The sequence below is a fragment of the Aotus nancymaae genome, unplaced genomic scaffold, assembly GCF_030222135.1.
Source record: "Aotus nancymaae isolate 86718 unplaced genomic scaffold, 86718_ANA_hifiasm-v0.15.2.pri h1tg000040l, whole genome shotgun sequence".
NCBI lineage: Eukaryota > Metazoa > Chordata > Mammalia > Primates > Aotidae > Aotus > Aotus nancymaae.
This window is the reverse complement of record NW_026988454.1, coordinates 117,665,894-117,693,435: the sequence shown is the minus strand read 5'-3', so window position 1 is coordinate 117,693,435 and position 27,542 is coordinate 117,665,894. Positions and strand designations below refer to the sequence as shown.

The following is a 27,542-nucleotide window of genomic DNA, read 5'->3' as shown; positions in this document are numbered from 1 at the left end:
CGTGGTTTCTTGCATTCTGTTTTGAACATGCGCGAGGCGTAAGGCGCTTTGGCCAAAGTGGTTTGATGGTTTCGTGTCAGTCTTCCTACCGGTGAGCTTCTACCAGGCACTTTTTCCCTTTCAGCCACCCCAGATCTCGCGAGACTTCTGCTGCCCCCTCCCACCTTGCGCCTGCGCAGATCTTCAAAGCAGAAGGTCGCGCTTGGAGGAAGTGGTGGCTTTGAGTCCCTTGGCCCAAGCGTCGTTACTATTTCTCTGAAGCTCCTCTCGGCTGCTCGCCGAGACACCCTGCCGCCGAGATGCCTCGAATTATGATCAAAGGGGGCGTGTGGAGGAATACCGAGGTAAGTCTCCTTTTCCCGCCGTCCGCTGCCCTCCGCTCCCTCCGGCACCTTGTGCGCACGCGCGCCGGGGTCGGGGAGGCCAGGAGGAGACCCTGCTGGGTCTTCGTGGAGGGCAGCGCGGGAGCGGACCCTCGGGGCCTTTTCCGTGTGCCCGACCCCCTATTTTGCGAGCTCCAGTAGGACAGGGACCTTGATGTAACTACCTGACTACTCAGCTCCAAGCTCACTTGTTAGGCCCTTAGTGAACATTTGTTGACTTGAATATCCCCTTCCTACCCCCACCCACCCCTGGAGGAACTAGGAGTGTGGCCAGGGAGATAGGACATCAGCGAGAGTTGTTCCCCTGGGGTACCATCCACTCTTAGTCCGGGCACAGCGACTCTCTCTGATACTCAGAAATAAAGAAGTTGTCTTGGCCATAACTTTGTTTCTTCATTGACTTCCTTGCAGAAGGGAAGCAGTTTTGAGTGCCAGGTTCAAAGAGCCTGTTTATGCCCCCATCTCTCTAGTTATCTGTTATCAAGGCATAACCTGTTTGCCATCTCGACAGATCCCAAGGTCTGTCTCTTATCTTTCTGTCACTGTACCTTTACCTAGATAGAAGCCAAAACTGCCAAGGATAGTCTCTGCTTCCAGAAATGTAGTGGATAGTGCCATTGGTGAGCCAAAGGGCAGTCGGGTGGAAATAAAATAGAAATTAGATTTTAGTGCATTTTGTGTTCAGAGTGTATTGAATTGGAGCACCTCATATCTTTTCATGCTCCATGTCTTTTTCGCGTTACATTTTGTGGCTTCTTTTTTTACGTCTTGTGCCTTCCTAGTGCTTGACATCTTTCTGATCATCCTTTAAACCTAGTTCAGAAACACTTCTTGGAATCCCTGTAAGAATTAGTTGCACCCCCGGTATTCTCATGGTACCTTTTTCTTCCATTTGTTAAAGCTTGCTTTGTCTTTTTGTAAACATCACATCCTCTGTGTGCTACTGGGTACGTTTCTTAACTTCTGAAAGCCTAAGTTTTCTAATTTTTCTAAAGTAGGGTAATAATACTTATCTCTCTTGAGGATTATACGAGTTAATACGTTTGGAACATTTAGAACAGAGTAGGGCACATAGTAGCCTCTGAGTAAGTGCTAGTTGCTCTTTCACCTCACCAGACAGCATTGCAAGAGGACCAGATCTTGGTATCCCTAGAACCTAGAACAGTAACCAACAGGTTGCTTGAGAGGTGTTCGCAGAATGAATCAGGTAGAGTAGGTATCTGCTGTATCTATTTAGTTGAAGTTGTGTTTAAGTTAAGGGTAGATGCCTTTCTGAGGGATTTCTTCTTAATTTCTTAGTTCTTACTTGCTGTTTATCATTGTAGTTAATGAGGTTTTCATCCTTAGTTTTTTAACCTGGGGGGTGTATATGGACATGTTATGTGTATGTCTCTTTCTCTCTAGCAGCCCTATCAGAGTTAATTTAAATTTTGTCTTTTCTCACTTGGAGTTTTGTGACTGAATGTACTCTGGCAATTTTTTTTTAGGATGAAATTCTGAAAGCAGCGGTAATGAAATATGGGAAAAACCAGTGGTCTAGGATTGCTTCGTTGCTGCACAGAAAATCAGCAAAACAGTGCAAAGCCAGATGGTATGTACCAGTTTAGTAAGAGGAAAACATAAAAGGAGCTTAATTATGATGAAGGAAAATGCCAGTTCTGTGAACCTTATCAAAGAAAGCAGACATCATGAGATAACAAGGCATGGAGGGAGAGATGGGAACTTGGATTTTTGACTTAGCTGTCACTTGCTTCCTATGTGATCTTAGGCAAGCCATTATTCTATCCCCTCTCCTCTGTCGTTGTTTTCTCCCAATTAGGAATAATAATACTTGGTCCCAACTGATAGAGATGAGTTACCATCTAAATGGGTTAATGTATTTGAGAGTGCTTTGTGAAGCATACAAAGTCTACTTTCAGGGACAGATGAGCCCCAACTTGTAAATGAATTGTCTTCTAAAAGTGCATAAGTTAGTTGTTTTAGAACTTACTTTCTCAAATAAATAACAAATACTGGTTAATTTTCTAAGTAAGCCTACAGTAGTTGAGTTTGAATAAAGTTGAAACATTATATATTTTATATTTTATAATATAATGTTGTATAATATGTATTAAACATACTTAATATATATGTATTAAAACATAATATAAGCGAGCTCTGAACCTGTGGTGTCACCTCTTAAATCACAGGACAGTGGACACATGAAGCTATATAGTGTGTTCTTGGCATGAGTTATTTAGCAGCAGCCCCAACTCATATGGTGTTAGGAACATACTTTGGATTGTACAAGAATGACCTAATTTCCTAAGTACCTGGGTAGGAGAAAGGATCAGAATGTAGAAATTGGCCAGGTGCATCTGTAATTCCAGCACTTTGGGAGACCAAACCTGGGATCACCTGAGGTCAGGAGTTTGAGACCAGCCTGGCCAACATGGTGAAAACCCTGTCTGCTAAAAATACAAAAATTAGCTAGGTGTGGGAGGCCGAGGTGGGAGGATCGGTTGAACCCAGGAGGTGGAAGTTGCAGTAAGTGGAGATGGTGCCATGCACTCCAGCCTGGGCAACAGAGGAAGACTACACTCAAAAAAAAAAAAAAAAAAAAATGTAGAAATTGGCTGTTAAGAGGAAGATGATTTTTAGACTGAAGAATTGGTTCTGATTTCTGTTTCTGTTAGTGTTAACAGCTCCTGCTCTGATACTTGGTAGGACTTAAGTTCTGTTTGCCTGCTTGTCATCCAGCTAAGTAGACTGTATGGAAAAGGTGGGCTCAGTGAGGCATTAGGAAAGACAGAGGGGATGTCATAGTAGTTTTACTTAAATTTTAAAACATATCAAATGAAAGGATATGGTGAATGGAGTGAAAGTCAGATGCTTAAAGAAGTAAGACACTGGCCGGTTGTGGTGGCTCACGCCTGTAATCCCAGCACTTTGGGAGGTAGAGGCGGGCGGATCATGAGGTCAGGAGTTCGAGACCAGCCTGGCCAATATGGTAAAACCCCATCTCTGCTAAAAATACAGAAAATTACAGCACTTTGGGAGGCCGAGGCGGGTGGATCATGAGGTCAAGAGATTGAGACCATCCTGGTCAACATGGTGAAACCCTGTCTCTACTAAAAATACAAAAAAATTAGCTGGGCACGGTGGCGCGTGCCTGTAATCCCAGCTACTCGGGAGGCTGAGGCAGGAGAATTGCCTGAACCCAGGAGGCGGAGGTTGCGGTGAGCCGAGATCGTGCCATTGCACTCCAGCCTGGGTAACGAGCGAAACTCCGTCTCAAAAAAAAAAAAAAAAAAAAAAATTAGCTGGGCGTGGTGGTGGTGGGCACCTGTAATTCCAGCTACTCAGGAGGCTGAGGCAGAATTGCTTGAACCTGGGAAGTGGGAGTTGCAGTGAGCTGAGACCATGCCATTTCACTCTAACCTGGGTGACAGAGTGAGACTCCTTCCAAAAAAAAAGAAGTAAGCCATGTTGTGAGAATCAGAGCATGAGAAAATAGTATGAAAACTAGAAACACTAAAAAATATGAGATTGTATTGTCTTCCAGATATTTCACAATTTCTAGAAAAGTATAAAATAAAAACAAATGATAGTTGGGAAAGAAGGCATATGATGATTCAGTTAAGTAATTTTTAACCTTTACTAATCTTGTATAATTAAAACAAAATAGAACCTGTGATGAAATGGGGAATATTGACTGGGGTGAGTGTAACCACACAGCAAATATTCTGTTGTCAAAAAGAACAGTTTTAGTAATTGAAGGGTGAGAGCATTTGTTTTTCAGACACTAGAAGTCAGTGTATCCATTGTGCAAATTGGATATTTATGCCAGGTAACTGATTAATACATAAAATGATCTGTTTTTAATAGGTATGAATGGCTAGATCCAAGCATTAAGAAGACAGAATGGTCCAGAGAAGAAGAGGAAAAACTCTTGCACTTGGCCAAGTTGATGCCAACTCAGTGGAGGACCATTGCTCCAATCATTGGAAGAACAGCGGCCCAGTGCTTAGAACACTATGAATTTCTTCTGTAAGTGAATCTTCAAAAGCAGTGTAGAATACATGTATCTGTTCTGAAAGAGGCTGAATAAACTTTTCATATTTTCTCTCTTTAAACTTTTAATTACAGATGTGAGTAAAGCCAGAGCTGAAGCCATTGGATGGCATTTTCCAAATCTCATACAGTTGATCAAAATTAAGCCTTCTGTTATATACTTCTTAAAATAATAATTGAAAAAAATTATACAAGTCATGCATGTTCATCATAGAAAATCTGGGGAAAAATTAGTAAAAGAGCAAATAAAAGCCACCATAATCACGCTGATAATTAACTATTGCAACATTTTGGTTCTTTACTAATAGTTTTTTTTTTTTAAAGTCTGTGTGGCTGTACTGCAGTTGTGATTAGGATCTGTTGGGTCCTTTTTCAGAGTGATTGAAAGCAGTCACTGAAATTAGCGAATTTTAATACATCTCTTTAAAATGAAGTGATATAGAAAGGCTTTATTTTGTTAAAGCCCATCCATTCTTTTTTTTTGGGGGGCGCGAAAAGAGTATCAGAGCTTGGAAATCTGGTAATTTTAACACTAAATGGTATTATAGTGTGACTAACTCATAAGGGCTTTTTTCTAGGGATAAAGCTGCCCAAAGAGACAATGAAGAGGAAACAACAGATGATCCACGAAAACTTAAACCTGGAGAAATAGATCCAAATCCAGAAACAAAACCAGCGCGGCCTGATCCAATTGATATGGATGAGGGTAAGTGTGTGCTTTGAGGAATTTATTTCTTTGGTAACTATAAACTCCTCAGGTCTCTTTTTTAGTTCCTTTCTGAACTCCTCTACTTTAGAATCCCTTTCCTTTTTTTTTTTTTTTTTTTTTTTATTTGGGACAAGGTCTTGCTCTTGTTACCCAGGCTGGAATGCAGTGGCGCAATCATGGTTCAGTGGAGTGTTCACCTCCTGTGCTTAAATGATCTTCCCACCTCAGCCTCCTGAGTAGTTGGGACTACAGATGTGTGCCACCATGCCTGGCTAATTTTTTAATTTTTTGTAGAGATGGGTTCTCCCTGTGTTACCCAGGCTGGTCTCAAACTCCTGGGCTTAAGCTATCCTCCCTTCTCTGCCTCCCAAAGAGTTGAGATTATAGGTGTGAGCCACCATACTTGGCCCCCAATTCTGTTAGCAGTTCTTATTCTAGGTATCTTTCCAAATGTGTCCAGTGTATTCTGTTACAGAGTAATTGCTTTTTCTGAATAGTGCCCCTTTATCTTCTGTTTCTTCAGTTCAGTTAATTAAGCAGTGTTACTGGGTGTGCTGGTGTGTGCCTGTAGTGCTGGCTGCTAAGCAAATTGAGGTGGGACGATCTCTTGAGCCCAAGAGTTGGAGGCCAGCCTGGGCAACATAACGAGACCCTGTCTTTAAAGTAGTGTAATTCTACTGGGTGGATTTTTCAGAGGCTAGAGGTGAGCTCTTGAGGGTCCTGTTTCTCATTCCTATTCCATGGAGAGAGGCAACAAGTCGGAATATTGGACCTAAGTCCTCCTATTAATTACTAATTTGACTATAGGCAAGTTATTTATTCTGTGTGAGAAGGCAACACTGTGAGACAGTGATGGAGACTTACAAGTGATTCTGTGAGGTATTGAATCAGGAGTTCTATACTAGAAAGTATATGGAATCAATCTAAGTGTCCATCAATGGATGAATGGATAAAGAAAATGTGGGCTGGGCATGGTGGCACACGGCTGTAATCTCAGCACTTTGGGCATATCACTTGAGCCCAGGAGTTTGAGACCAGCCTAGCCAACATGGTGAAACCCTGCCTCTATAAAAAATATAAAAATTAGCTAGGTGTGGTGGCACATGCCTGTAGATCCAGCTACTGGGGAGGCTGAGGTGGGAGGATCACTTGAGCCTAGGAGGCTGAGTTTGCAGCGAGCCGAGATCAAGCTTCGGCACTGCAGCCTGGGCAACAGAGCAAGACCCTGTCTCAAAAAAAAAAAAATAGTGATGTACACACACACACACACACACACACACACACACACACACACAAAATTTGGCCATAAAAAACAATGAAATGTCATTTGTAGCAGCATGGATAGCACTAGAAGTCATTATGTTATGTGAAATAAGCCAGGCACAGAGAGACAAATACTGCATATTCTCACTCATCTGTGGGAGCTGAAAACATTGATTTCATGGAGGTAGAGAATAGAGTGATAGAAGCCAGAGGCTGGGAACAGTGTGTAGGTAGGAAAGCGGGATGAAGATGGGTTGGTTAATGGGTACAAGTGTAGATGGAAAGAAGTAAGTTACAATGTTTGGTAGCAGAATAGGGTCACTATAGTTACCCGCAGTGTATTATGCATTTCAAAGTAGCTGGAAGAGAGATCTGAAATAAATACTCAAGGCAATGGATACCCCAGATACCCTGACTTGATCATTACACATTCTATGCATGTAACAAACTCTCACATGTACCCTATAAATATGTAAAGTATGATGTATTAACAGAAAGAGTCAAGAATTGGATTTTCAACCTGTGTCTGCCACCTATTAGTTGTTTGACCTTAGGCAAGTCATAAAATCTCTCTGAGCTGTAATTCCCTTTGTTGCTAGATGGAGAATACTAATACTGCTTTACCTTAGCAGGGTTGTTGTGAAGCACTCAGTGAATATTTGTTGAGTTTCTAAAATGTAAAAGTTTGAATATAGTGGTTCCCAAAGGCAGGCTGTGGCTGGGCTGGCTGCATCATTATCACAGGGGGTGCATTTAAAAATAGAAATATCAGGGCTTCTCCTGTATATACTGAGTCAGTACATCTAGGGTGGTGTGAGGGGCAAGGGAAGAGCAGTGATCTTGGAATCTGAGTGTTTTACAAGTTCCCATGTGATTTAGTTGGACAGCCTTGCATAGGAATTGTTCTAAGGCATCAATAGTGGCATGTATTATTCCATTCTACAGAGCCATGAAAAATGTATTGGAGGAGAGAAATTGTTCTGAGGGGAAAAAAAGCATCTAATGATAGCAGTTCTCTCATAATTAAATAGTTTTTACCATATTTCACAATTTGTGCTGTGTCAGTTAGTTGATGATAATGAAGGCTACAATAATTGTAGCCACTGTTTGAATAGGATGCTTTACATATTTCATTTTACTTAACTCTTCTCAACTTCCTTGTGAAGTAGGAATTGTATTCCAATTTTATAGGAAAATACACTTAGGGAGGGTGAGTAAGTGACTATAAGGTCACATAGCTAGCAAGTGGTGGGCCTGATTTTTAATCTAGGTTCTTTGATTTCAAAACTCAAGCTATTTCCATTATGCTACACCATGAGTTTATTTATGGGTTTTTCTCATTTTGAGTAATAGAGTGTCTCTTACATACCTTGCTTCTAAGGTATGTAAGAACTAAGAAAAAACTTAGTTTTTCTTCTTTTTTTTTTTTCCACATGGAAGTTTTTAGTTTATTAAGCTTCTCGTGAAAAATCCACAGCGGCCACAGTTAACATCATTGCAGCACCTTTACCCCTTTGGCTGTGATCCAATCTCCAGCTCACTTTTTGCCAGCACCAACGTTGTCCTTTGCGGTCTCCCTGACTTTCTTCATTCTGTTCCTGCGTTCCTTTCGTTGCTTTCTTGAGGTCTTTTTCTTCTCATATAGGCCATGTCTTGCAAGTCTATATTTGGTTTCATTTTTCTTTGCATAATCCAGGGAATCATAAATCATGCCAAAGCCAGTTGTCTTGCCACCACCAAAATGAGTTCTGAATCCAAATACAAAGATGACATCCGGTGTGGTCTTGTACATTTTGGCTAGTTTTTCCCAAATTTCTGTCTTAGGCACTGTTGCCTTCCCGGGGTAAAGGACAATGACCATTTGTTTCCTCTGAAGTAGGCGGTTGGTCATGAACTTTCTAGTGCGGATGGTTACTGTGTCGTTCATGATGGCGGCCTCAGTTTTTCTTCTTTTAATTTTTGCAGATGAACTTGAGATGCTTTCTGAAGCCAGAGCTCGCTTGGCTAATACTCAGGGAAAGAAGGCCAAGAGGAAAGCAAGAGAGAAACAATTGGAAGAAGCAAGGTATGTGTGGATATAGGAATAAAAAGCAAAGTGTTTTTTTCACTTAACAATCAACACAGAATAATTCTGTGACCAGATAGGTGTTTTCTTCTCCCCACCCCCAACCCCACCACCAGCAAGCAGGCAATCCTGCAGTGGATAGCAGGTTGTCCTCTAATTCAATTAATTCTAGTACTGTCTATCTGGAGATAGCTCCAGATCTCACGGGTTGAGGACTTAGTCCCACAAGACTGAACCCCAGTTTTGATACTGACCATAAGCCTCAGGTTGTTTTCCTTGTGTTTCTGACCAAAGAGCTGGGTTCCACTGCCTTCTCCTTGGGTTCCATTCATTTGCTAGAGGGCTCACAGAACTCAAGGAAACACTTACTCACATTTACTGGTTTATTATAAAGGATATTTTAAAGGATGCAAATTAACAGCCACATGAAGAGATACATAGAGTGAAGTCTGGAAGGGTCCTGAGTGCAGGCGCTTATGTCCCATTGAAGTTGGGATATGCCACCCTCTGAGCAAGTGGATGTGTTCTTGTTCACCTTTTTGGAGGCCCCATGTATTTGGCTGCCCACAAGTTCTCCAGACTCTGTCCTTTAGGGTTTGTATGGAGGCTTCATTACATAGGCATGATTGATTACATCATTGGCCATTGCTTATCAACTCAACCCTCAGCCCTTCTCCCCTCCCCTGAGGTTGGGGGGTAGGGCTGAAAGTCCCAATCCTCTAATCCTGCCTTGGTCTTTGTGGTGACAGCCATCAGTCAACTCATTAACATACAGAAAGACACTTATCATTCGGAAGAGTCCTAGGATTTTAGGAGTTGCATTGTTGGAAACAGGGATGAAGACCAAATATATTATTTCACAATGTCACAGTGTGGTTGTTGCCATTCATAGTTCAATAATTAGTCTAGGCATCCTTAGGACCAATAAAAACGGCATGATTTGTTAACCCTGTTGGGTGAATAATAATTGGAATTGTCCCAATTCTCATTTTGCTAGTATTCTTTACCTTTTTTATTTCTCTGAAAACATCTTGTATTTTTTTTTCCCTAACCATTTCAGAATAGTTAGAGAAAACTATATTTTAAAAAATTTAAGCTGTGGCAGAAGTAATGCCCAGTTTATCCAGTATGTTGAGTTTGTTCTGTTGTCATATGAGAGCTTCATTTGTTGTAGCTGTTGTGGAGTCATGACTTTAGGACACACAAGATTATGTGTCTTTTGTATGACTGCTAATTAGTTACTTTCCTTGGTTGGTATTGGGCAGGCACTGGCTGTGAATCAGAATACTTGGCTGAACAAAGAGGGAATTAATGAGCCTAGAACCAAATTTAGGCCCTCACAGAAATCTTTATTTAAAAAGTAAATCAATATATATTGCACATTGTCTTTCACCCAGGATTTTCTTCACTTTCTCCTTTTTTCCTTTTGGTTAAGCCCATGATTGATGTCCCAGTAACTCAGAATCCAAGATGAAGTCAGTAAGGGCAAATCTGGACTGACCCTGGAATAACCTCCCTGTCCTACACAGTGCCCCTTTGTGGACCCCAGGTTGGCCTGCTGGTGCTTCTTCACCTGATGACTAGCAGTATGTTAGAATTAATGGCTTTGAAGTGCCAGATTCTGGGATGGAGGATTTTTTTCATGCCTGAGGATGCATGTTGGCAGAGCTGGCCAGTTGCTAGCCTAGAATAGTTAACTTATGTTGAGGGTATGAGCTGCTTGGGACAGTAAACAGAAACCAGGAGGAGGTACTATATTTTCTCCCATTCCTGGCCACCTCTCTATTCTGTATACTGTTTAGAGTTAAATACTGTGAGTAAGGTTGAAAAAAAATCACTTTTCCATTTTTATCCATGGTTGTTGGGGACCAAATTTTTAGAGCCTTTTAACCATGTGGACTGGGCCAGGGATATAGCAAATACATATGTGAAAAATCTCCAAGTATGGCTAGCATTGGTGGTTTGAAGTCTTTATTTCCATTATTTAAAGAATGAAATTACTTTAAAATTTGAAATATATCTCTCTAAACCTTTCTTTCAACATAGATGTGTATTTATACGTATGTATATACACTAACATTTCTACAAAATTGAATCATACTGTATTGTTTTAATGAGAAATACTATAAATCTTACTGAGATTTCCTTGTAAGTGTTGAATCATTTTTGTTTTATTGCTTTTAATTTTAATTTAATTTTTTTAAGAGAAGGTTTTTCTCTGTTGCCTAGGCTGTAGTGCAGAGTTCACTGCAGCCCTGAACTCCTGGGCTCAAGTAATCCTCTGCCTTAGCCTCCTGAGTAGCTGGATCTACAGATGCACACCACCATGCCCACCTAATTTTAAAAAAAAATTTTGTTGAGACAGAGTCTCACTGTGTTGTCCAGGCTGATCTTGAACTCCTGACCTCAAGCCATCCTTCTTTCCTGGACTCCTAAAGTGCTGGGATTACAGGTGCGAGCCACTGTGATTGGTCTGTCTTACTGGTTTTAAATCTTTTCGTCTTTTGCTTTCAAGATTTTTAATATGGTGTGTCTGTTTGTAGATTTCTTTTTGTCTATCTTTCTTGGAGTTCATTGAGCTTACTGGATATGTAGATTAATATTTTTCAATAAATTTTTCAAAATTTCGGCCATTACATATATTCACATACTTTATTCTGCTCCTTTCACTTCTCTCCTTTTGGTACTCCTGTTATGCTTATGTTGGTGCATTTAATAGTGCCACATATTTCTCTGAGGCTCTGTTCATATTTCTTCGTTCTTTTTCTCTCCTGTTGAGCCTCTCTAGTGAAGTTTACATTTCAGCTTTGTACTTTTTTTTTTCTCTTTTAGACAGAGTCTTGCTTTGTCACCCAGGCTGGAGTGCAGTGGCACAATCTCTGCTTACTTCAACCTCCACCTGTCGGGTTCAAGCAATTCTCCTGCCTCAGCCTCCTGAGTAGCTGGAACTACAGACGTGTGCTACCATGCTCAACTAATTTTTGTATTTTTTGTAGAGACGGAGTTTCACCCTGTTGGCCAGGCTGGTCTCAAACTCCTTACCTCAGGTAGTCTGCCCGCCTCGGCCTCCCAGAGTGCTGGGATTATAGGCGTGAGCCACTATGCCCAGCCACTTTTTTTTTTAATTAAATAAATTAATTTTTCTTAATTTTTTTTTTCCCCGTTTTTGTAATTTTGTTCCTTTTCCCAAGTTAGCTGATCAGCTTTGTGCTTCTCAATTTGAGAACTTCCATTTGGTTCTTTTTAAACATTTCTGTCTCTTTACTGATATTCTCTACTTGATGCAACATTGTCATCATACCTTCCTTTACTTTTTGGTTTCCTTTTGGTTTTGGAACATATAATGGCTACTTTCAAGTCTGTTAATCTGACATCTGGTTGCTCTCATAGGCAGTTTCTGTTGCTTGTGTTTTTTCTAGCAAATGGATCATTCTTTCCTGTTTCTTTGCACGTCTTATAATTTTTCATTGGAAACTAGACATTTTAGATGATATAGCAATTTTGGGTACTACCCCCAGCCCCCATTTATTATTTGCTTGTTTACTTGTTTGGTGACTGGCTTATTTTATTTATTTATGTTTTTGAGACTGAGTCTCACTCTGTCACCCAGGCTGGAGTGCAGTGGCACGATCTTGGCTCACTGCAACCTTTGCCTCCCGGTTTTAAGCAGTTCTCCTGCTTCATCCTCCCTAGTAGGTGGGATTACAGGTGCTCTCTACCATGCCTGGATAATTTTTGTATTTTTAGTAGAGACGGTGTTTCCCCATGTTGGCCAGGCTGGTCTCAAACTCCTGACCTCAGGTGATCTTCCCACCTTGGCCTCCCAAATTGCTGGGATTACAGACAGGCCTCAGCCAACGTGTCTGGCCAATTTTAGTCAATCTATTCTTCCTTTCCCTCTCATAAGAAATGTGAAGCATCTGATGTTGCTCCTGAGGGAGGCAGTCTTAGGTATGCTCACAGACCCCCTGGGATGGCATGGTTTGGGCAGGGCTCTCTTTGACATTCCTTTCACTGTTAAGTTCTACTGATTGCCAGCTGTTTGCCCTGTTAAGTTCTACTGATTGCCAGCTGTTTGCTGTGTTGTTTTCAGCAATGTCCTGAGGCATAAATTGCACTACAAATTGATCCAGTCAAATTTGGGCTTTGAAGGGATAATTCCTGATATCAGTGTTTGAGATTTGTTCTCACCTCAGGGAGGGTTCCCTCCTCCCAGCCTTCATTCCTTGTTTCTGTCAAACTAGTAGGCCTACAGATTCGTTGGTATCTCCATTGAGTCTGTCAAGTTTATTCCCAATTGTCTTTTACCACAACTTCCAGTGTTTTTGAGTGCCCTTAGGCATGAACTTCTCTACAGTCTGTTGCAAATGAAGTCCTTTTGTTTGAGGAGAGATGTGAGGCTTTCAGTTATCTGTCCTACTTCTTCCCCAGAGCTCTGATGGGGCTTGTCTCTAAGTGACAGCTCTACTTTATTAGCTAAGTGTTTGGTGGGGAGTTGGGGATGGACAGCAGCCCAAGGTTTCCTTGGCTTGCCCTTCTCCGTCCCCCACCACCCTCAGTGTGGAACCCTCATCCCATAAGCCAGGGCAAAGGCTGTCAGGGCTCCAGTATTAGCAGCACTGTGCCCAAAGCTAGGACTTCTGTTCTGTTTGGATGGAGGAAGGAAGTCTCACTTCTCAGACACTTGATGGAACTTTGCCACTAGAAATGCTGATGTCCTAGTCCTCTTGGAATGAAAGCCCTACTGCTGGGAGCTGGAGGGGAGAAGGAGCCCTCGGTTGTTGGATGCGCTTGTGTGGAGTGGAGTCTCTGTTTCTCTGAGGTGGGGGGAAGGAGGGAGTGGGTCTTGATTTAAATATTATATTCTTGCTTTTTTTTACCGAGTTTAAGTACATTTTCTTAAGTTAATGTTTATGTATTTGTTGTTTCTGCTTCAGATCCTCTCCAGAGACTTTAGTTGGTTATTTTTTAAATATATATAGTTTTCACCATTCTCCCTGGGTAGTGGGTTTATGGAGTTCCTCATGCTGTCATGCTGGAAGTCACTCATATATACCGTTGCTGACTTGTTTTCTCTCTTTAATGTTGTGAATAGCTTTTCTTATCATGAAATCATTATAGCTATAGCAACATAGGAAGACACAAAGAAAAAAAGTAAAAATTAAATGGAATTCCACCTTCTAATGACTGTCATTATTAATATTTTGGTGGACATCCTTCATATCTCCTCAGGCATATATTCACTCATAGATATGCATACAATTCTTACATGTTGCTCTGTAACATGTAAATTTTCTAACATTTTTTACATAGCAGTATGTCTTGGGCCTCCTTCCATGTCAGAGTAGATTTATAGCCTTTTAAAAGTTTATATAAATGGCTGATATCTTACAAATGCATTTAATTTCTTATTGATGGATGTTTAGATTGTATCCAGCTATCCACTCTTATAAACAGTGCTTAGTGAACAGCTTTGTAGTTAAGTCCTTACTCATGGTCTAACTTACTTCCTTAGGCTAAAGGCTAAGGAGTGAAATTGCTGCTAAAAAAAATATGAAAATCTTTAGGCTGTGAATGTGTATTTCCAGCTTCTCTTTGGGAAAAGATGCACCAGTATAGTTTCTCATTACCAGTGCAGCAGACTGTCCATTTTTTTTGCAGCTTTGCCATTAAACCGAAACAAAAAAACTGAATGATATTAATTAGATATGTAAAAATGGTACTTGTTAATTTGTGATTCTTTAATTATTAAGTAAGACTTTTGTCATTTTAGCTACCTGCATTTTTTCCTTTGTAAATTGTTTCCTTTTGCTCTTTTTACCCTTTGAGTTCCTTTAAAAAAAAAACAACTTTGCTTAGACTCTTTATATTTATCCTTAATACTAATTGCAGATATTTTTTCCTACTATTTGCCTTTTAATTTCATTTATGAGTTTTCATAATGTTACAGTTATAAATTTTAAATCTCAAAGCTGTTCAGTGTGCAGATGGGTGGATTAAAATGCAAAAATTGTTTTTTTCTTTTTGATTTTTTCTATTGCCATTTATTTAGTTTATGTTTAGTAAGTATATTTCTATCCAGAGATAAGATACATGTTTGCTTTTAGTTTCTTTTGGTTTTTCTTTTTGCCTTATTTGCATGTGTGTATGCACCTTTAAATTAAAACTAGGATTTGTTTTAGTGAATGGTGTGAGGTAAGGATTTAAATAAATATTTCTTCCCCAAATAAATGGATAGTTTTTTTTTAACTGTATTGGATAATTCATCCCTGCCACATGGCAGATTATTTTCAAGGTGATTCTGCATTCTTTTCAGACGTCTTGCTGCCCTCCAAAAAAGAAGAGAACTTCGAGCAGCTGGCATAGAAATTCAGAAGAAAAGAAAAAGGAAGAGAGGAGTTGATTATAATGCTGAAATCCCATTTGAAAAAAAGCCTGCCCTTGGTTTTTATGATACTTCTGAGGAAAACTACCAGGCTCTTGATGCAGATTTCAGGAAATTAAGACAACAGGATCTTGATGGGGAGCTAAGATCGTAAGTTGCCTTTCTGATTTTGGAAATGGAAAGGTATAGTAAGAAGAGTCTTACAAAGGGTCAAGTATTATTATTCTCAGAGCCATATTTTAAAAATTGATTTGAATTTTTTAAAATTAAAAATTTTTTTTTTGAGTCAGGGTCTTGCTCTGTTGCCCATGCTGGAGTGCAGTGGCGCAATCATGGCTTACTGAAGCTTTGACCTCCTGGCCTCAAGCAGTCCTTCCACCTCAGCCCTCTGAGTAGCTAGGCCTGCAGGTGTACACCACTGCACCTAGCTAATTTTTTGTTTTTTAATTTGTAGAACGAGATCTCCTTTTGTTGTCCAGACTGGTCTCAAATCCTAGCCTCAAGCGATCCTCCTTAAGGTGTTGGGATTATAGGCGTCAGTTACTGTGCCTGGCCTAGATTTTTATTAGTACAATGTGGCCTACATTTGGTTTTATTTATTTTAATGGATTTACCTTTCTTAGAAAATTAGGGACCCTGGCTGTCATGTTTTTTAGCACAGAGTGCTGTTTTTGGTTCTTGAATTGAAATGTGTGGTTGTTAATGGACTGTTTACTCTTTGAATCACATTTTAACTTTTATATGCATTTATGAATAGATTTTACCTAGTGGCTGAAGAATCTGTCAAAATTGAGTCTGTTTTTTTTTTAGTCTTTAAAAAAATTTTTTTTAAGACGGGATCTCACTGTCACCCAGGTTAGAGTGCAGTGGCATGATCACAGCTCATTGTATCCTCCTAGACTTAAGCGATCCTTCCACCTCAATCTCCTAAGTAGCTGGGACCACAGATGTGCGCCACCATGACTGGCTAATTTTTTATTTTTTGTAGAGATGTGGTTCTTACCATGTTATCCATGGTGGTCTTGAATTCCTAGGCTCAAGCTACCCAACACTTACAAAGTGTTGGGATTACAAGCATGAGTTACCATGCCCGGCCTTTTTAGTCTTTTCTAGTGAAAAATTTTACCTTGTTTTTATTAAGATGAAATTAAAAGAAATAACTTACTGATCTTTTCACTTGATGGGGATAGATATACATTTACAAAATCTTTATGTCTTAGAGGATAGCAGATTTTCCCTATTTCTTAAGATTTTTAGTTTCTTTAAATCTCATACATAAATATTGTAGGGAGAGTATTTTATGGTTGTCAAGGATTTTTTAAAGTTTTCTGCTCTGTTGACTTTTCATTTCTGTTGACATGAATTGTTACAAAACAACAGCTATCAGTCATTGTAAAATAGGATTTTCTTAGATGTACTCCGCTGTATTCCTCAGATTAGGACTTTGCTTTAGGTAGGCTCTACAAATAAAGAGATTTAGCAGGGAAGCGATTTTTGAAAGGAGTACTAAGTGCAGGAGGCAAGAAAGACATGCAGAAGGGGAGGAGGTATTCCTGGAGCTTTGAAAGACTGCTTTGAGCCTGGCTTTAGACTTCCTAACCATGTTTAGATGTCACTTGTCAGTATTAAAATAGCCTTTTTAAAAAAATTGTGAATTTTAAGAATCATGACAATTTAATAACAGTTTTAAAGAGAAATTTAAAAATTATGTTTTAATTTTATCTTTTTCATATACTTATTTTCTCTTTTACATGCTTGTCATACTTTTTCCTATGTGCACACACGTTCTTATTGAATGTATTCATAATGCAGGAAATGTTTTTCTTTTGACATTATGTGGAATGTTTTGCTTATCATTATCTTTACACTTGTATTTTTTAATATTTAGTACTTCAATAATAATTTTATTGCTATTCTGAGTTTGCTTTCATCCTGAATATAGTAAGTAATGGTGTAGGGAATTATTTAATATATATTGTTTTTGTCTTCTTTTAGTTTTTGTCTCTTTTTTTTTTTCTTTTTCTTGAGATGGAGTCTTTCTTTATCGTCCAGGCTGGAGTGCAGTGGCACAATCTTGGCTCATTGCAACCTCCACCTCCTGGTTCTAATGATTCTCCTGCCTCAGTCTCCTGAGTAGCTGGGATTATGGGTGCATGCCACCATGCCTGGCTAATTTTTGTACTTTTAGTAGAGACAGGGTTTCACCATGTTGGCCAGGCTGGTCTTGAACCCCTGACCTCAGGTGATGCACCTACCTCAGCCTCCCAAAGTGCTGGGATAACAGGCATGAGCCACCATGCACGGCCTTTTTAGTTATTGTCTTAGAAAAGAGATTGTTCAAAGGGTATGAGTATTTTTATGGATTTTAATGTTTTTGCCTATATGTAACTTAAAAATCTCTTCTCTGCCTTGATCCATGACAGTGAAAAAGAAGGAAGAGATAGAAAAAAAGACAAACAGCATTTGAAAAGGAAAAAAGAATCTGATTTACCATCAGCTATTCTTCAAACTAGTGGTGTTTCTGAATTTACTAAAAAGAGAAGCAAACTAGTACTTCCTGCCCCTCAGGTAATCTGATAAAAGCAAATTTTTCACTGTGTGAATTTATATGCTATATCATTTATTCAGCAAATGTTTGAAGGCCTGTGTACCACGTTTGTGCTGGGTGCTCTTAAGAAATTCACAGTTTAGTGGGTGAGACACACACAAAAACAAGTGGTTGTGGGCTGGCCGCTGTCCTCACACCTGCTGTGGTGGCTCATGCCTGTTTTCGCAGCACTTTGGGAGGCTGAGATGGGCGGATCACCTGAGGTCAGGAGTTCAAGACCAGCCTGGCCAACATGGTGAAATCCTGTTTCTACTGGAAATACAAAAATTAGCCAGGTATGGTGGCATACACCTGCAATCCCAGCTACTCAGAAGGCTGAGGCAGGAGAATTGCTGGAACGCTGGAGGTGGAGGTTGCAGTGAGCCAAGATTGTTCTGCTGCACTCCAGCCTGGGTGACAGAGTGAGACTCCATCTCAAAAACAAACAAACAAACAAAAAACTCACAAGTAATTGTGATATAATATGATAAGATAGTTTCAGCTTCTCTGTATAAATTATTGTATCAGGTCCTAAACTGTTCATATGATGGTTTGGTAAGTAATTGTTAGCTTTTAACATTTTGTCAACAGGTTAGGGCTTCTTTTTTGTAGCTGACCAGGGTAAAGGTATGATTTGGCTTTGTGGACTTTAAGCTGCCTTTTCCCTGGGAATGTTTTGTTGTGTTACGTTTCTCTTTTTTTGAGACAACAATTGTGAATCTGGAAATTGTGGAGAAAAGAGATACAAACATTCCTTCATTCAGCTTATTACAGGCTGTATTCTTTTGACTTACTGTAGTTGGTCAGAGACATGGGACCTTAGAGTAACCTTTTATTTTTTTGAGTAGTACAGCTTGGTAGAATTGGACAGATTAAATGGTGTGGAGGAAAGGGCATGGGAGGCGAGAAGAACTGTTTTCCCAAATGAGCACACTGGCTGCATCAACACAGGATTCTTGGGCGTAAATTAATTTTGTCATATTCTGCCATTCCTAGTGGGGATAATTATTAAATTGAAATTTTGTCTTTAATTTTTTTCTTAGTACACCTTAGGATATTTATTTTGGTGAAATTACTAATGTGGCACCTTTAGAATTTCTTACAGATCTTGTGGTTCACTGGACTCTTTCTGTGTGATATTTTAATTGGTTTTCAATCTTTCTCCTCCCACATATTGATGAATAATTTTGTATAAATACTGCTATTTTACATTCTTGGTACATTGATATGTTGATTTGAAAGAATTTCAGCATAGAGATACAGCCTGTGTAGCTTGATTCTATATCATATATGATTTTCCCCCCACATTTGTTAGGGAAGGCTTTCTGAAGCTATATTATGGAAACTTTCAAAGCCACAAAAAAGATGAGTACTACAGTGAACCCCTGATACTAATTGCATAGCTTCAGCAATTCATTTTTCTGGAATATGGAAATTTAAAGCCGTGTCAGTTCTCAATTAAAATGTTGGGTTTTTTTTTTTTTTTTTAAATAGAGACAGAGTTTCGCTTTGTTGGCCAGTCTGGTCTTGAACTCCTGGGCTCAAACAGTTTCCCCTTCTTGGCCTCCCAAAGTATTGGGATTATTAGTTTGAGCCACTATGCCTGGCCTCAGTTAAAATGTTGCTTACTATGATAATTATGTCCTTTTAGATTTCAGATGCAGAACTCCAGGAAGTTGTAAAAGTAGGCCAAGCAAGTGAAATTGCACGTCAAACTGCCGAGGAATCTGGCATAACAAACTCTGCTTCCAGTACTCTTTTGTCTGAGTACAATGTCACCAACAATAGTATTGCTCTTAGAACACCACGAACGCCAGCTTCCCAGGACAGAATTCTTCAGGTAAGGTGTCACGTAGTAGAATGAGCCTTTTACTTTGTTTATTGTCCTTAGAAGTATCATGCAGCAGAACTAAGTGATTTGGTTGTGTTTCGTCTTGTGTAAATGGTGTGAAACTGAGTCCTGAATGCATAGATCTTGCAATATTCTGTAGTAGAGAAGCTAAATAGATTCAGCAATAAGGTAGTTTTAATTTCACATTTATTGTAACTTCTAGAAGCCAGCTCTTGTCCCTTCCTTAGTCTTTTGTACCTGTCAGTATAAAGCATAGTTTTGTAAAATTTGACATTGCCTACCAATCCTGGAAAGAAAGAAATACTTGCTTGCATATCTGTACTTAGCTTTGCGTAGTGCCCGTTGTTCTGCTTTCTTCCTTCTCTCTAACACATAGTGTAGACACAGCTTAGTGTGTTCCCTGGGTGTCTGTATACCAGAGAATATCCAAATCTACAAAATAGAGTTGGGTCTTTTAGTACCCTTACATCTCATTTCCTCTTCTCTAATAGGAATATAATTTTAAGGCTTTGGTTCGAGGCAAATAGTTGTGCAAGGCTTAGCAAGAAGAACAGTTGTGCCCTTCATCCACAGAAGTGCCAGTTACAACTCTTTGTTTTATTTTTACTGCTAAGATCTTTGTGACTTGTTGACTGTTTTCAGTTTTAGGCATTATTTGTTGTTTTTCCCCACAGAATTTGACACTTGACTCTCCCATGCCTTCTATGTCTGTCGTGCATACATTTTCTTTTCTATTCCTTGATTCTTTGTTATAATTTGGTTAACTTTATATTCTTGGTTTATCTTATGACTGTAAATCCTATTCATTGCTGAACCATGAATTACCTTTTAATTTGTGTAATTATACAAATATGTAATATTTGTACATGTAGTATGTAATCTATAGCATACTGTTGTACTTTGCAGTATAGTATTTTTTCTTGGAGTTAATACTTGTTTTATTCAGTTGCTAAGTTTTTTGACTAAGCACTAAGCACTCTAGACTATGCTGGCTGTATCAGTTTTCTCTAACCTGTCCAGACTTTTATTCTCATCTTTTTGAAAAGTCTTTCTAAGAACTTCTCAGTGTTCTTGCCTGGACTGATTATTCTTCAGGGTGTGTTTATAGCTTGTTCTTTTGATTTCTCTTCACTGCCTCCCTAAAGAGTTCCTTGGATTCCCTCTTTCAGGCTCCCATGTCTTTGGCTTTCTTGGTTTATTTTCTTGTTCTGTGAAGAATATCATTCAGTAGCTTTCAGAAAAGGGGTTCATAGGAGGTAGAATTTTTTTTTTTCTTTTGAGACAGAGTCTCACTCTGTTGCCAGGTGCCAGGCTGGAGTGCAGTGGCGCGATCTCGGCTCACTGTAACCTCTGCCTCCCGGGTTCAAGCAATTCTCTTGTGTCAGCCTCCCCAGTAGCTGGGACTACAGGCATGCGCCACCATGCCCAGATAAGTTTTGCATTTTTTAGTAGAGACTGGTTTCACTGTGTTGGCCAGGATGGTCTTGATCTCTTGACCTCATGATCCGCCTGCCTCGGCCTCCCAAAGTGCTGGGATTATAGATGTGAGCCACCGCACCTGGCCAGAATTTTTTTTAATTAGTTTTCTTCATTGACAAGGAAAAATTGTATCTATGGCATACAGAATGATGTTTTGATATATGTATACCTTGTGGAATGGCTAAATCAAGCTGTTTAACGTGCATTACTTCATGTATTCTATCATTTTTTGTGGTAAGAACACTTAAAATCTACTCTTGGCAATGTTCAAATGTACAGTATATTGTTACTGTAATCACTGTGTTGTATGACCTCTTGAACTTATTTCTCCTGTCTTAATTGAAATTTTGTGTCCTTTGACAGACATCTCCCTGGTTTCTCTACCTCTCAGCCTCTGGTAACCAGCATTTTACTCTTTTTCTGTGAGTTTGACTTTTAGATCCCACAAATAAGTAAAATCATGGGGAATTTGTCTTTCTGTATCTGGCTTATTAATGTAATGTCCTTCAGGTTCATCCATGTTGTCACAAATGACAGGATTTCTTTTTTAAGGCCGAATAGTATTTTATCTTGTGTGTGTGTGTGTGTGTGTGTGTGTGTGTGTGTGTGTGTGTCTGTGTCTGTGTGTGTATATATATATATATATATTTTTGAGACAGAGTTTTGCTCTTGTTGCCCAGGCTGGAGGGCAATGGCATGATCTCGGCTCTTTGCAATCTCTGCCTCCCGAGTTCAAGTATTTCTCCTACCTCAGCCTCCCAAGTACCTGACCAGGCATGTTCCACTATGCCTGGCTAATTTTGTATTTTTAGTAGAGACGGGGTTTCTCCATGTTGATCAGGCTGGTCTCCAACTCTTTTTTTTTTTTTTTTTTTTTGAGACGGAGTTTCGCTCTTGATACCCAGGCTGGAGCGCAATGGCGCGATCTCGGCTCACCGCAATCTCCGCCTCCTGGGTTTAGGCAATTCTCCTGCCTCAGCCTCCTGAGTAGCTGGGATTACAGGCACGCGCCACCGTGCCCAGCTAATTTTTTGTATTAGTAGAGATGGGGTTTCACCATGTTGACCAGGATGGTCTCGATCTCTTGACCTTGTGATCCACCCGCCTCGGCCTCCCAATCCAACTCTTGACCTCAGGTGATCCGCCTGCCTCGGCCTCCGAAAGTGCTGGGACTACAGGTGTGAGCCATCGTGCCCAGCCTGTGTATCACATATTTTTTAATTCATTTCCCCATTGATGGACAGTTAGGTCGTTTCCAGAGGTAGAATTTTTCAAGACCTTGCGTATCTGTAAATTACTAATCTGCCGTCTTGATTGACAGTATAACTGGGTTTAGAATCCCAGATTGCAGTGGTTTTTGTTCACAGTGTTGAAGGTGGTGTTGCAAGGTCTTCTGGCTTGCACTGTTCCTTTTGAGACCTTCTATACTATTCAGTTTGTTAAAAGGAAACCTAGTTTTTTCTTTGTCTGGAAGCTTATATTATCTTACATGATTTATGATGCATGTTTCTTGGTGTAGATCTTTTTCAACCACTGTGATCTTTTCATTCTGGAGGCTCATAGCCTTCAATTTTGTAAAATTATTTTGAGTTAAATTTTTTTCTCCCTTTCATTGATCTCTTTATGAACCTCCAGTTTTTCTATTCATTCCTGTCCAGTTTTCTGTCTCATTGATTTTGATTTATTTGTAGGAGATTTTCTCAATTTTATCTTTATTCTGTTTTTAATTTGCTGTCATATATGTAATGTTTAAGTGTTTTTTAAAATTTTGTTCAGTATGTTTTTTAACATCTCATTTAGTGAGTATCTTATTTCTCTGAGGCTGTTAATGGTGGTTTTGTTTTGTTTTTACAAATTTTCTTTTCCTTGCGTAGTTTCTAAGTTTTTGTTTTATTTCATCTCTGTCTTTGCTAATGAATATTTTCTCAAATGTCTGATGCTCTTTGACTGTGTCTAGGGGTACGTGGGGGGCAATCACAAGCTGATTGGAAGCTCCTTAGGTGTGGGTAGCCTCCCAGCTTCCCTGGAGGCTAATCTGGCTGGGATGTTTCATTGGGGAATTCTTGATGTCAGTATTTCTAGTTCTTTTTGCTTAGTTAGTCAGATTCCTCAGATAAGCAATTTCCAGTCTCCTGTCTACGGGGTATAAAGTTGGCCAGCCCCTGGGAACCTTCTTGGGGAAAAAGGCTGGATGCCTCCAATGTAAAATAAAAACTTCCGCTTCATTTCTCTATTTTCATAATGATAATTTTGCTTTTAACTCTTCCTGGTATTCTCTGGCTTAGAAGTCTTTTGTTGTACTCTCTTCAGAGAGTAAAGCCCCTATGTCTTTTGTAAATCCTCTGTGTGTGGGTGTGTGTGTGTTCTAAAAATCCTACAGACTTTGTTTTTTATTATCCCTCTCCCTTTTCTTCTTATTTTATATTGTTTTATGAAAGTTTACTAAATTATTGCACACTAGTTAGCAGCCAACTCAAGGCTTTGAGGAGGCCTGGACATATGGCCTAGCATATCAGAAGCTTTAAAAACAATAATGTGATCTTGCATTTCCTTGGACTCTGAACACAAGTAAGGAATGTGTTTCAGGGTGTTCAAGGCCAGATAAAGTGTCAAATAAGCCTGTTCAGGCAAGCTGGGAAAGAGAAAACCTAACCACCCACAGAAGAAACATGGAGGGGCCTAAACAGTCCAGAATAGAAAGGAATCCACTTAAACTATATAGACCTGCTAATAACATGGGGCAGTAATAGCTGTAGATATTGTAAGAATTCCACCAGCCATCTTTTCCTGGCAGCCCTGAAGTGATGTAGATGCTTCTGATAGCGGCTCTGTTGGTGTTACGTGGCTTAGTATTGCTTGTGCATGTGTAGCACTTATCCAGCCCTTTCATTAAAATACAGAGCATGCTTTCCTCATTCTGTCACTTGATCCACGCCTCAGCCTTTCCGATGTCTCCACTTCTCTGACAGATAGGAATAACCTTTCCCCTACTTTTTTTTTTTTTGAAACACAGTCTCACTCCCATCACCCAGGCTGGAGTGCAGTGGCATGACCATAACCACCATACTCAGCTAGTTTTTTTACTTTTAGTAGAGACAAGGTTTTGCCATATTGCCCAGATTGGTCTCAAATTGCTGGGCTCAAGTGATCTACCCACCTTGGCGTCTCAGAGTGCTGGGATTATAGGCATGAGCCACTGCACCTGCCCCGCCCGCCCCATTTTTTTCAGTGGTGCTGTTTGAAGAAGTTTGCAAGTGTGATTATTCACACTTGAAATTTAAAATATATATATATTTTTAATTTTGGAAAAATATTACATTATAGGGTAATATAAGGAACATTTAATGGAACTCTTTTTATGTTTTTTAAACAATATTATTGAAATATCATTCTTACAGAATTCACCCATTTTTACTATATTCACCAAGTTGTTTACCCATCACCACAGTCAATTTTAGAGTAATTTCATCATCCAGAAAGAAAACCCATACCCATTAGCAGTCATTCCCTATTCCCATCAAACCTGCCATGTTTTTAGGCAACAATTAATCTGCTTTGTGTCTCTATAGAGTTCCCTATTCTGCACATATATGTAAATGAAATCATAGATATGATCTTTTGTGACTAGCTTTTTTCACTTTGCATAATATTGTCAAGATTTATCCATGTTGTAGTTTGTATCAGTACTTCATTCCTTTTTGTTGCTGCATAATATTTCATTATATGAATATACCATGTTTGTTTATCCACTTAGCAGCTGATGGGCATGTGTGTTGTTTTTACCTTTTGACTATTAGGAATAATGCTGCTTTGAACAGATGTTTGTGTGGACACGTTTTTCCTTTCTCTTGCGTGTATACCTAGGAGTGGAATTGCTAGGTCCTGTGGTAACTATGTTTAACTTTATGAGGAGCTGCCAGACTGTTTTCCGAAGTGGCTGCACCATTTTGTTTGTTTTTGAGACACAATGTTGCTCTGTTGCCCAGGCTAGAGTGCAGTAGCACAATCATGGCTCACTGCAGCCTTAACCTCCTGGGCTCAAGTGATCCTCCCATCTTGGCCTCCTGAGTAACTGGTACTACAGGCATGCACCGCCAGGTGCAATGAGAAAATGCACGAATTTTCTAATTTTTTGTAGAGATGGGAGGGTCTCACTGTGTTGCCCAGGCTGGTCTCGAACTCCTGACCTCAAATGATCCTTCTGTCTCAACCTCCCAAAACACTGGGTTTATAGGCATGAGCCACAATGCCTAGCCTGTTGTACATTTTTATAGGAATGTGTAAGGGTTCTAATTTCTTTATATCCTCACCAACACTTGTTTTCTTTTTGATAATAGCTATCTTGTAATCAAACAGATCCTAGTTGTGAAGTAGTATCTTGTGTTTTTGATTTGTATTTCCCTAATAGCTAATGACATTGACATTTAATGTGCTTATTGGCCATTTTTATATCTTTGTTGTTGTCGTTATTATTGAGACAGAGTCTTGCTCTGTCACACAGGCTGGAGTGCCGTGGCGCCATCATGGCTCACTGCAGACCCAACTTCTCTGGTTCAAGCAGCCCTCCCACCTTAGCCTCTCAAGTAGCTGGGACTACAGGTGTACACCGCTATGCCTGGCTCATTTTTTATTTTTTGTAGAGATGGGGTCTCATTATGTTGTCCAGGCTAGTCCCGAAGTCTTGGGTTAAAGCGATCTTCCCACCTTGGCCCCCAAAATGTTGGGATTACAGGCTTGAGCCACTGTGCCTAGCCTGGTGCATACATGTGTGTGTATATATATATATATTTTTTATATGTGCGTGTGTTTGTGTGTGTATCCATATATATATCTATATTTTTGGAAATAGCTATTCATATTCTTCACCCATTTTTAAATTGGATTATCTTTTTTTTTTAATTAAAAAAAATTTTTGTAGAGACAGGGTCTTGCTGTGTTCCCTAAGCTGGTTTTGAACTCCTGGCCTCAAGATTCTCCCACCTGAGCCTCCCAAAGCGCTAGAATTACATATGTGTACCATTGCACCTGACTGAGTTTTTTATAATTGTAAGAGTTCTTTGTATATTCTGGATATAAGTTCCTTATCTGATATATAATTTGCAGATGTTTCCTCTCATTTTGTAGGTTGTGTTTTCACTTTCTTGATGTTCTCATTTGTAGTACAGAAGGTTTCGATTTTCATGAAGTATAGTTTAGCTATCTTTTTCTTTTTTGCTTATGCATTTAATCTTATCCAAGAAATTCTTTCCAACCCTGGGTCCTGAAGAGTTACTTCCATGTTTTTTTCCTCAGAGTTTTATAGTTTTGGTGCTTACGTTTAGGTCTGTGATCCATTTTAAGTTAATTTTTTGTATGTACTGTTAGGTATGGATCTACCTTTATTCTTGAGCATGTGGATATCCAGGTTTCCTAAGACAATTTGTTGTAAAGACTGTTCTTTCCCCATTATATGGTCTTAGCAGCCTTTAAAAAATCAATTGACCATTAATGTAAGAGTTTATTTCTGGACTCTCAATTCTGTCTTACTGATCTATTATCTATCTTGTGCCAGTACCACACTGTCTTAATTCCTATAGCCTTGTAGTATCCTTTTGTATTTTTAATACAGGCATTTAACTGATTGTTAAAGAATATTGAGGTAATGAGTGAATGTTAACTGAGAGAGTAGTCGTTATTTTGAAAAGGTACAAAACAGGTTTAGAGCCTGAGCCATATGCAGTAAGTTTGGGGCTTGTAACTTTGGATTCCTCTTCTAAAAGATGTAGGGGAAGTTATATATTTGTTGGAATTAGGTTTAGCTGTAACAGAAAACCTCTCACAGTGGCCTAAATAGAATAGAGGTTTATTTCTGTTTCATGTCCTAATTGTTAAGAGATAAATCAAACTGGGGCTGGTGTCAGGGACCTGGGCACCTGCTGTTTTGTCTTCCCTCATGTCAGATTTCTCTTCTTCTTTTCTCCTTGTGGCAGGTAACAGTGGCTGCAGGGCCAGCCATCATATCTGCATATAGCAGGCAAGAAGGAGGAAAAAGGGTACACCCTTTCCTTTCTTAAGAACACATTTCTTGGACACATCATTCTGTTCTGTCCTGTTGGCCAGAACTTAGGCACACATGTCCCAGCTACGGGGACATATGATATTTGTTCTGGGTAGCCAGATGCCGGTTAAGAATTGAGGCTTCTGTTACTATGGAGGAAGAGAATGGGTGTTTGGTGACAAGTAGAAGTCACTGCTAAGATAAATACCTATTAATGGAAATGATTATGATTGGTTGAAGCCCTTTGGAACCTCTAAGATGAACTGACAGAAGTTGAGATTTAGTCTAGTCTGTGACATATTTTTATGTAAAATTTTGATAAATTTCATCTTTTATTCGTTTTCATCTTTCAGCTTTTATTGGTTCAGTGTCTCTGTTCTATGTGTGATAAAGGTGGCATCTCTGGCTGCTGTTGTGTGTAGCTAGGGATATGAGGAGTTTTGCCCCTGTCTCTTGGCCGCCTCTGATCTAGTCCAGGGTACATCAGTCAAGGTTTAGTTAAGGGAACAGAACCACTATTAAAATCATAGATGAAGGTATTTGTTAGAGGAATTAGTCCCATACACAGTCATGGGAAAAGCAGGGCATTAAAGGTCTGAAGAGGAGTGTTAAAGATCGGAGAAAGGTCACCAGCCCTGGTGGGGTGAGTCGTAGCTTATAGGGAAATCTGGAGGCTAGGCAGGAAGCGGGTTGGTATGGAAGTCTGGAGGGTTGTTGGCTCTTTGTTAC

General features: G+C 39.6%; 2 protein-coding genes across 3 annotated transcripts in view; one reads left to right on the top strand and one right to left on the bottom strand.

Annotated features, from left to right (window-relative positions):
- Window positions 1-167: 167 nt before the first annotated feature.
- Window positions 168-27,542, top strand: part of CDC5L (cell division cycle 5 like) — a 62,223-nt gene continuing 34,848 nt past the window's right edge. The window contains exons 1-8 of one of the 2 annotated variants that reach the window (XM_064361005.1): window positions 168-344; window positions 1,871-1,974; window positions 4,251-4,412; window positions 5,015-5,142; window positions 8,374-8,473; window positions 14,790-15,008; window positions 17,282-17,426; window positions 19,097-19,285. In XM_064361005.1, the coding sequence (XP_064217075.1) occupies window positions 300-344; window positions 1,871-1,974; window positions 4,251-4,412; window positions 5,015-5,142; window positions 8,374-8,473; window positions 14,790-15,008; window positions 17,282-17,426; window positions 19,097-19,285 (1,092 nt within the window). In that variant the 5' untranslated portion in view covers window positions 168-299. The remainder of the gene's footprint in view (window positions 345-1,870; window positions 1,975-4,250; window positions 4,413-5,014; window positions 5,143-8,373; window positions 8,474-14,789; window positions 15,009-17,281; window positions 17,427-19,096; window positions 19,286-27,542) is intronic. The other variant, XM_021676066.2, reaches the window with a different exon arrangement.
- On the bottom strand, window positions 7,946-8,335 carry LOC105714689 (small ribosomal subunit protein eS24-like). Its single transcript, XM_064360425.1, has one exon. The coding sequence runs from the start codon at window positions 8,333-8,335 to the stop codon at window positions 7,946-7,948; it is 390 nt and encodes a 129-aa protein (XP_064216495.1).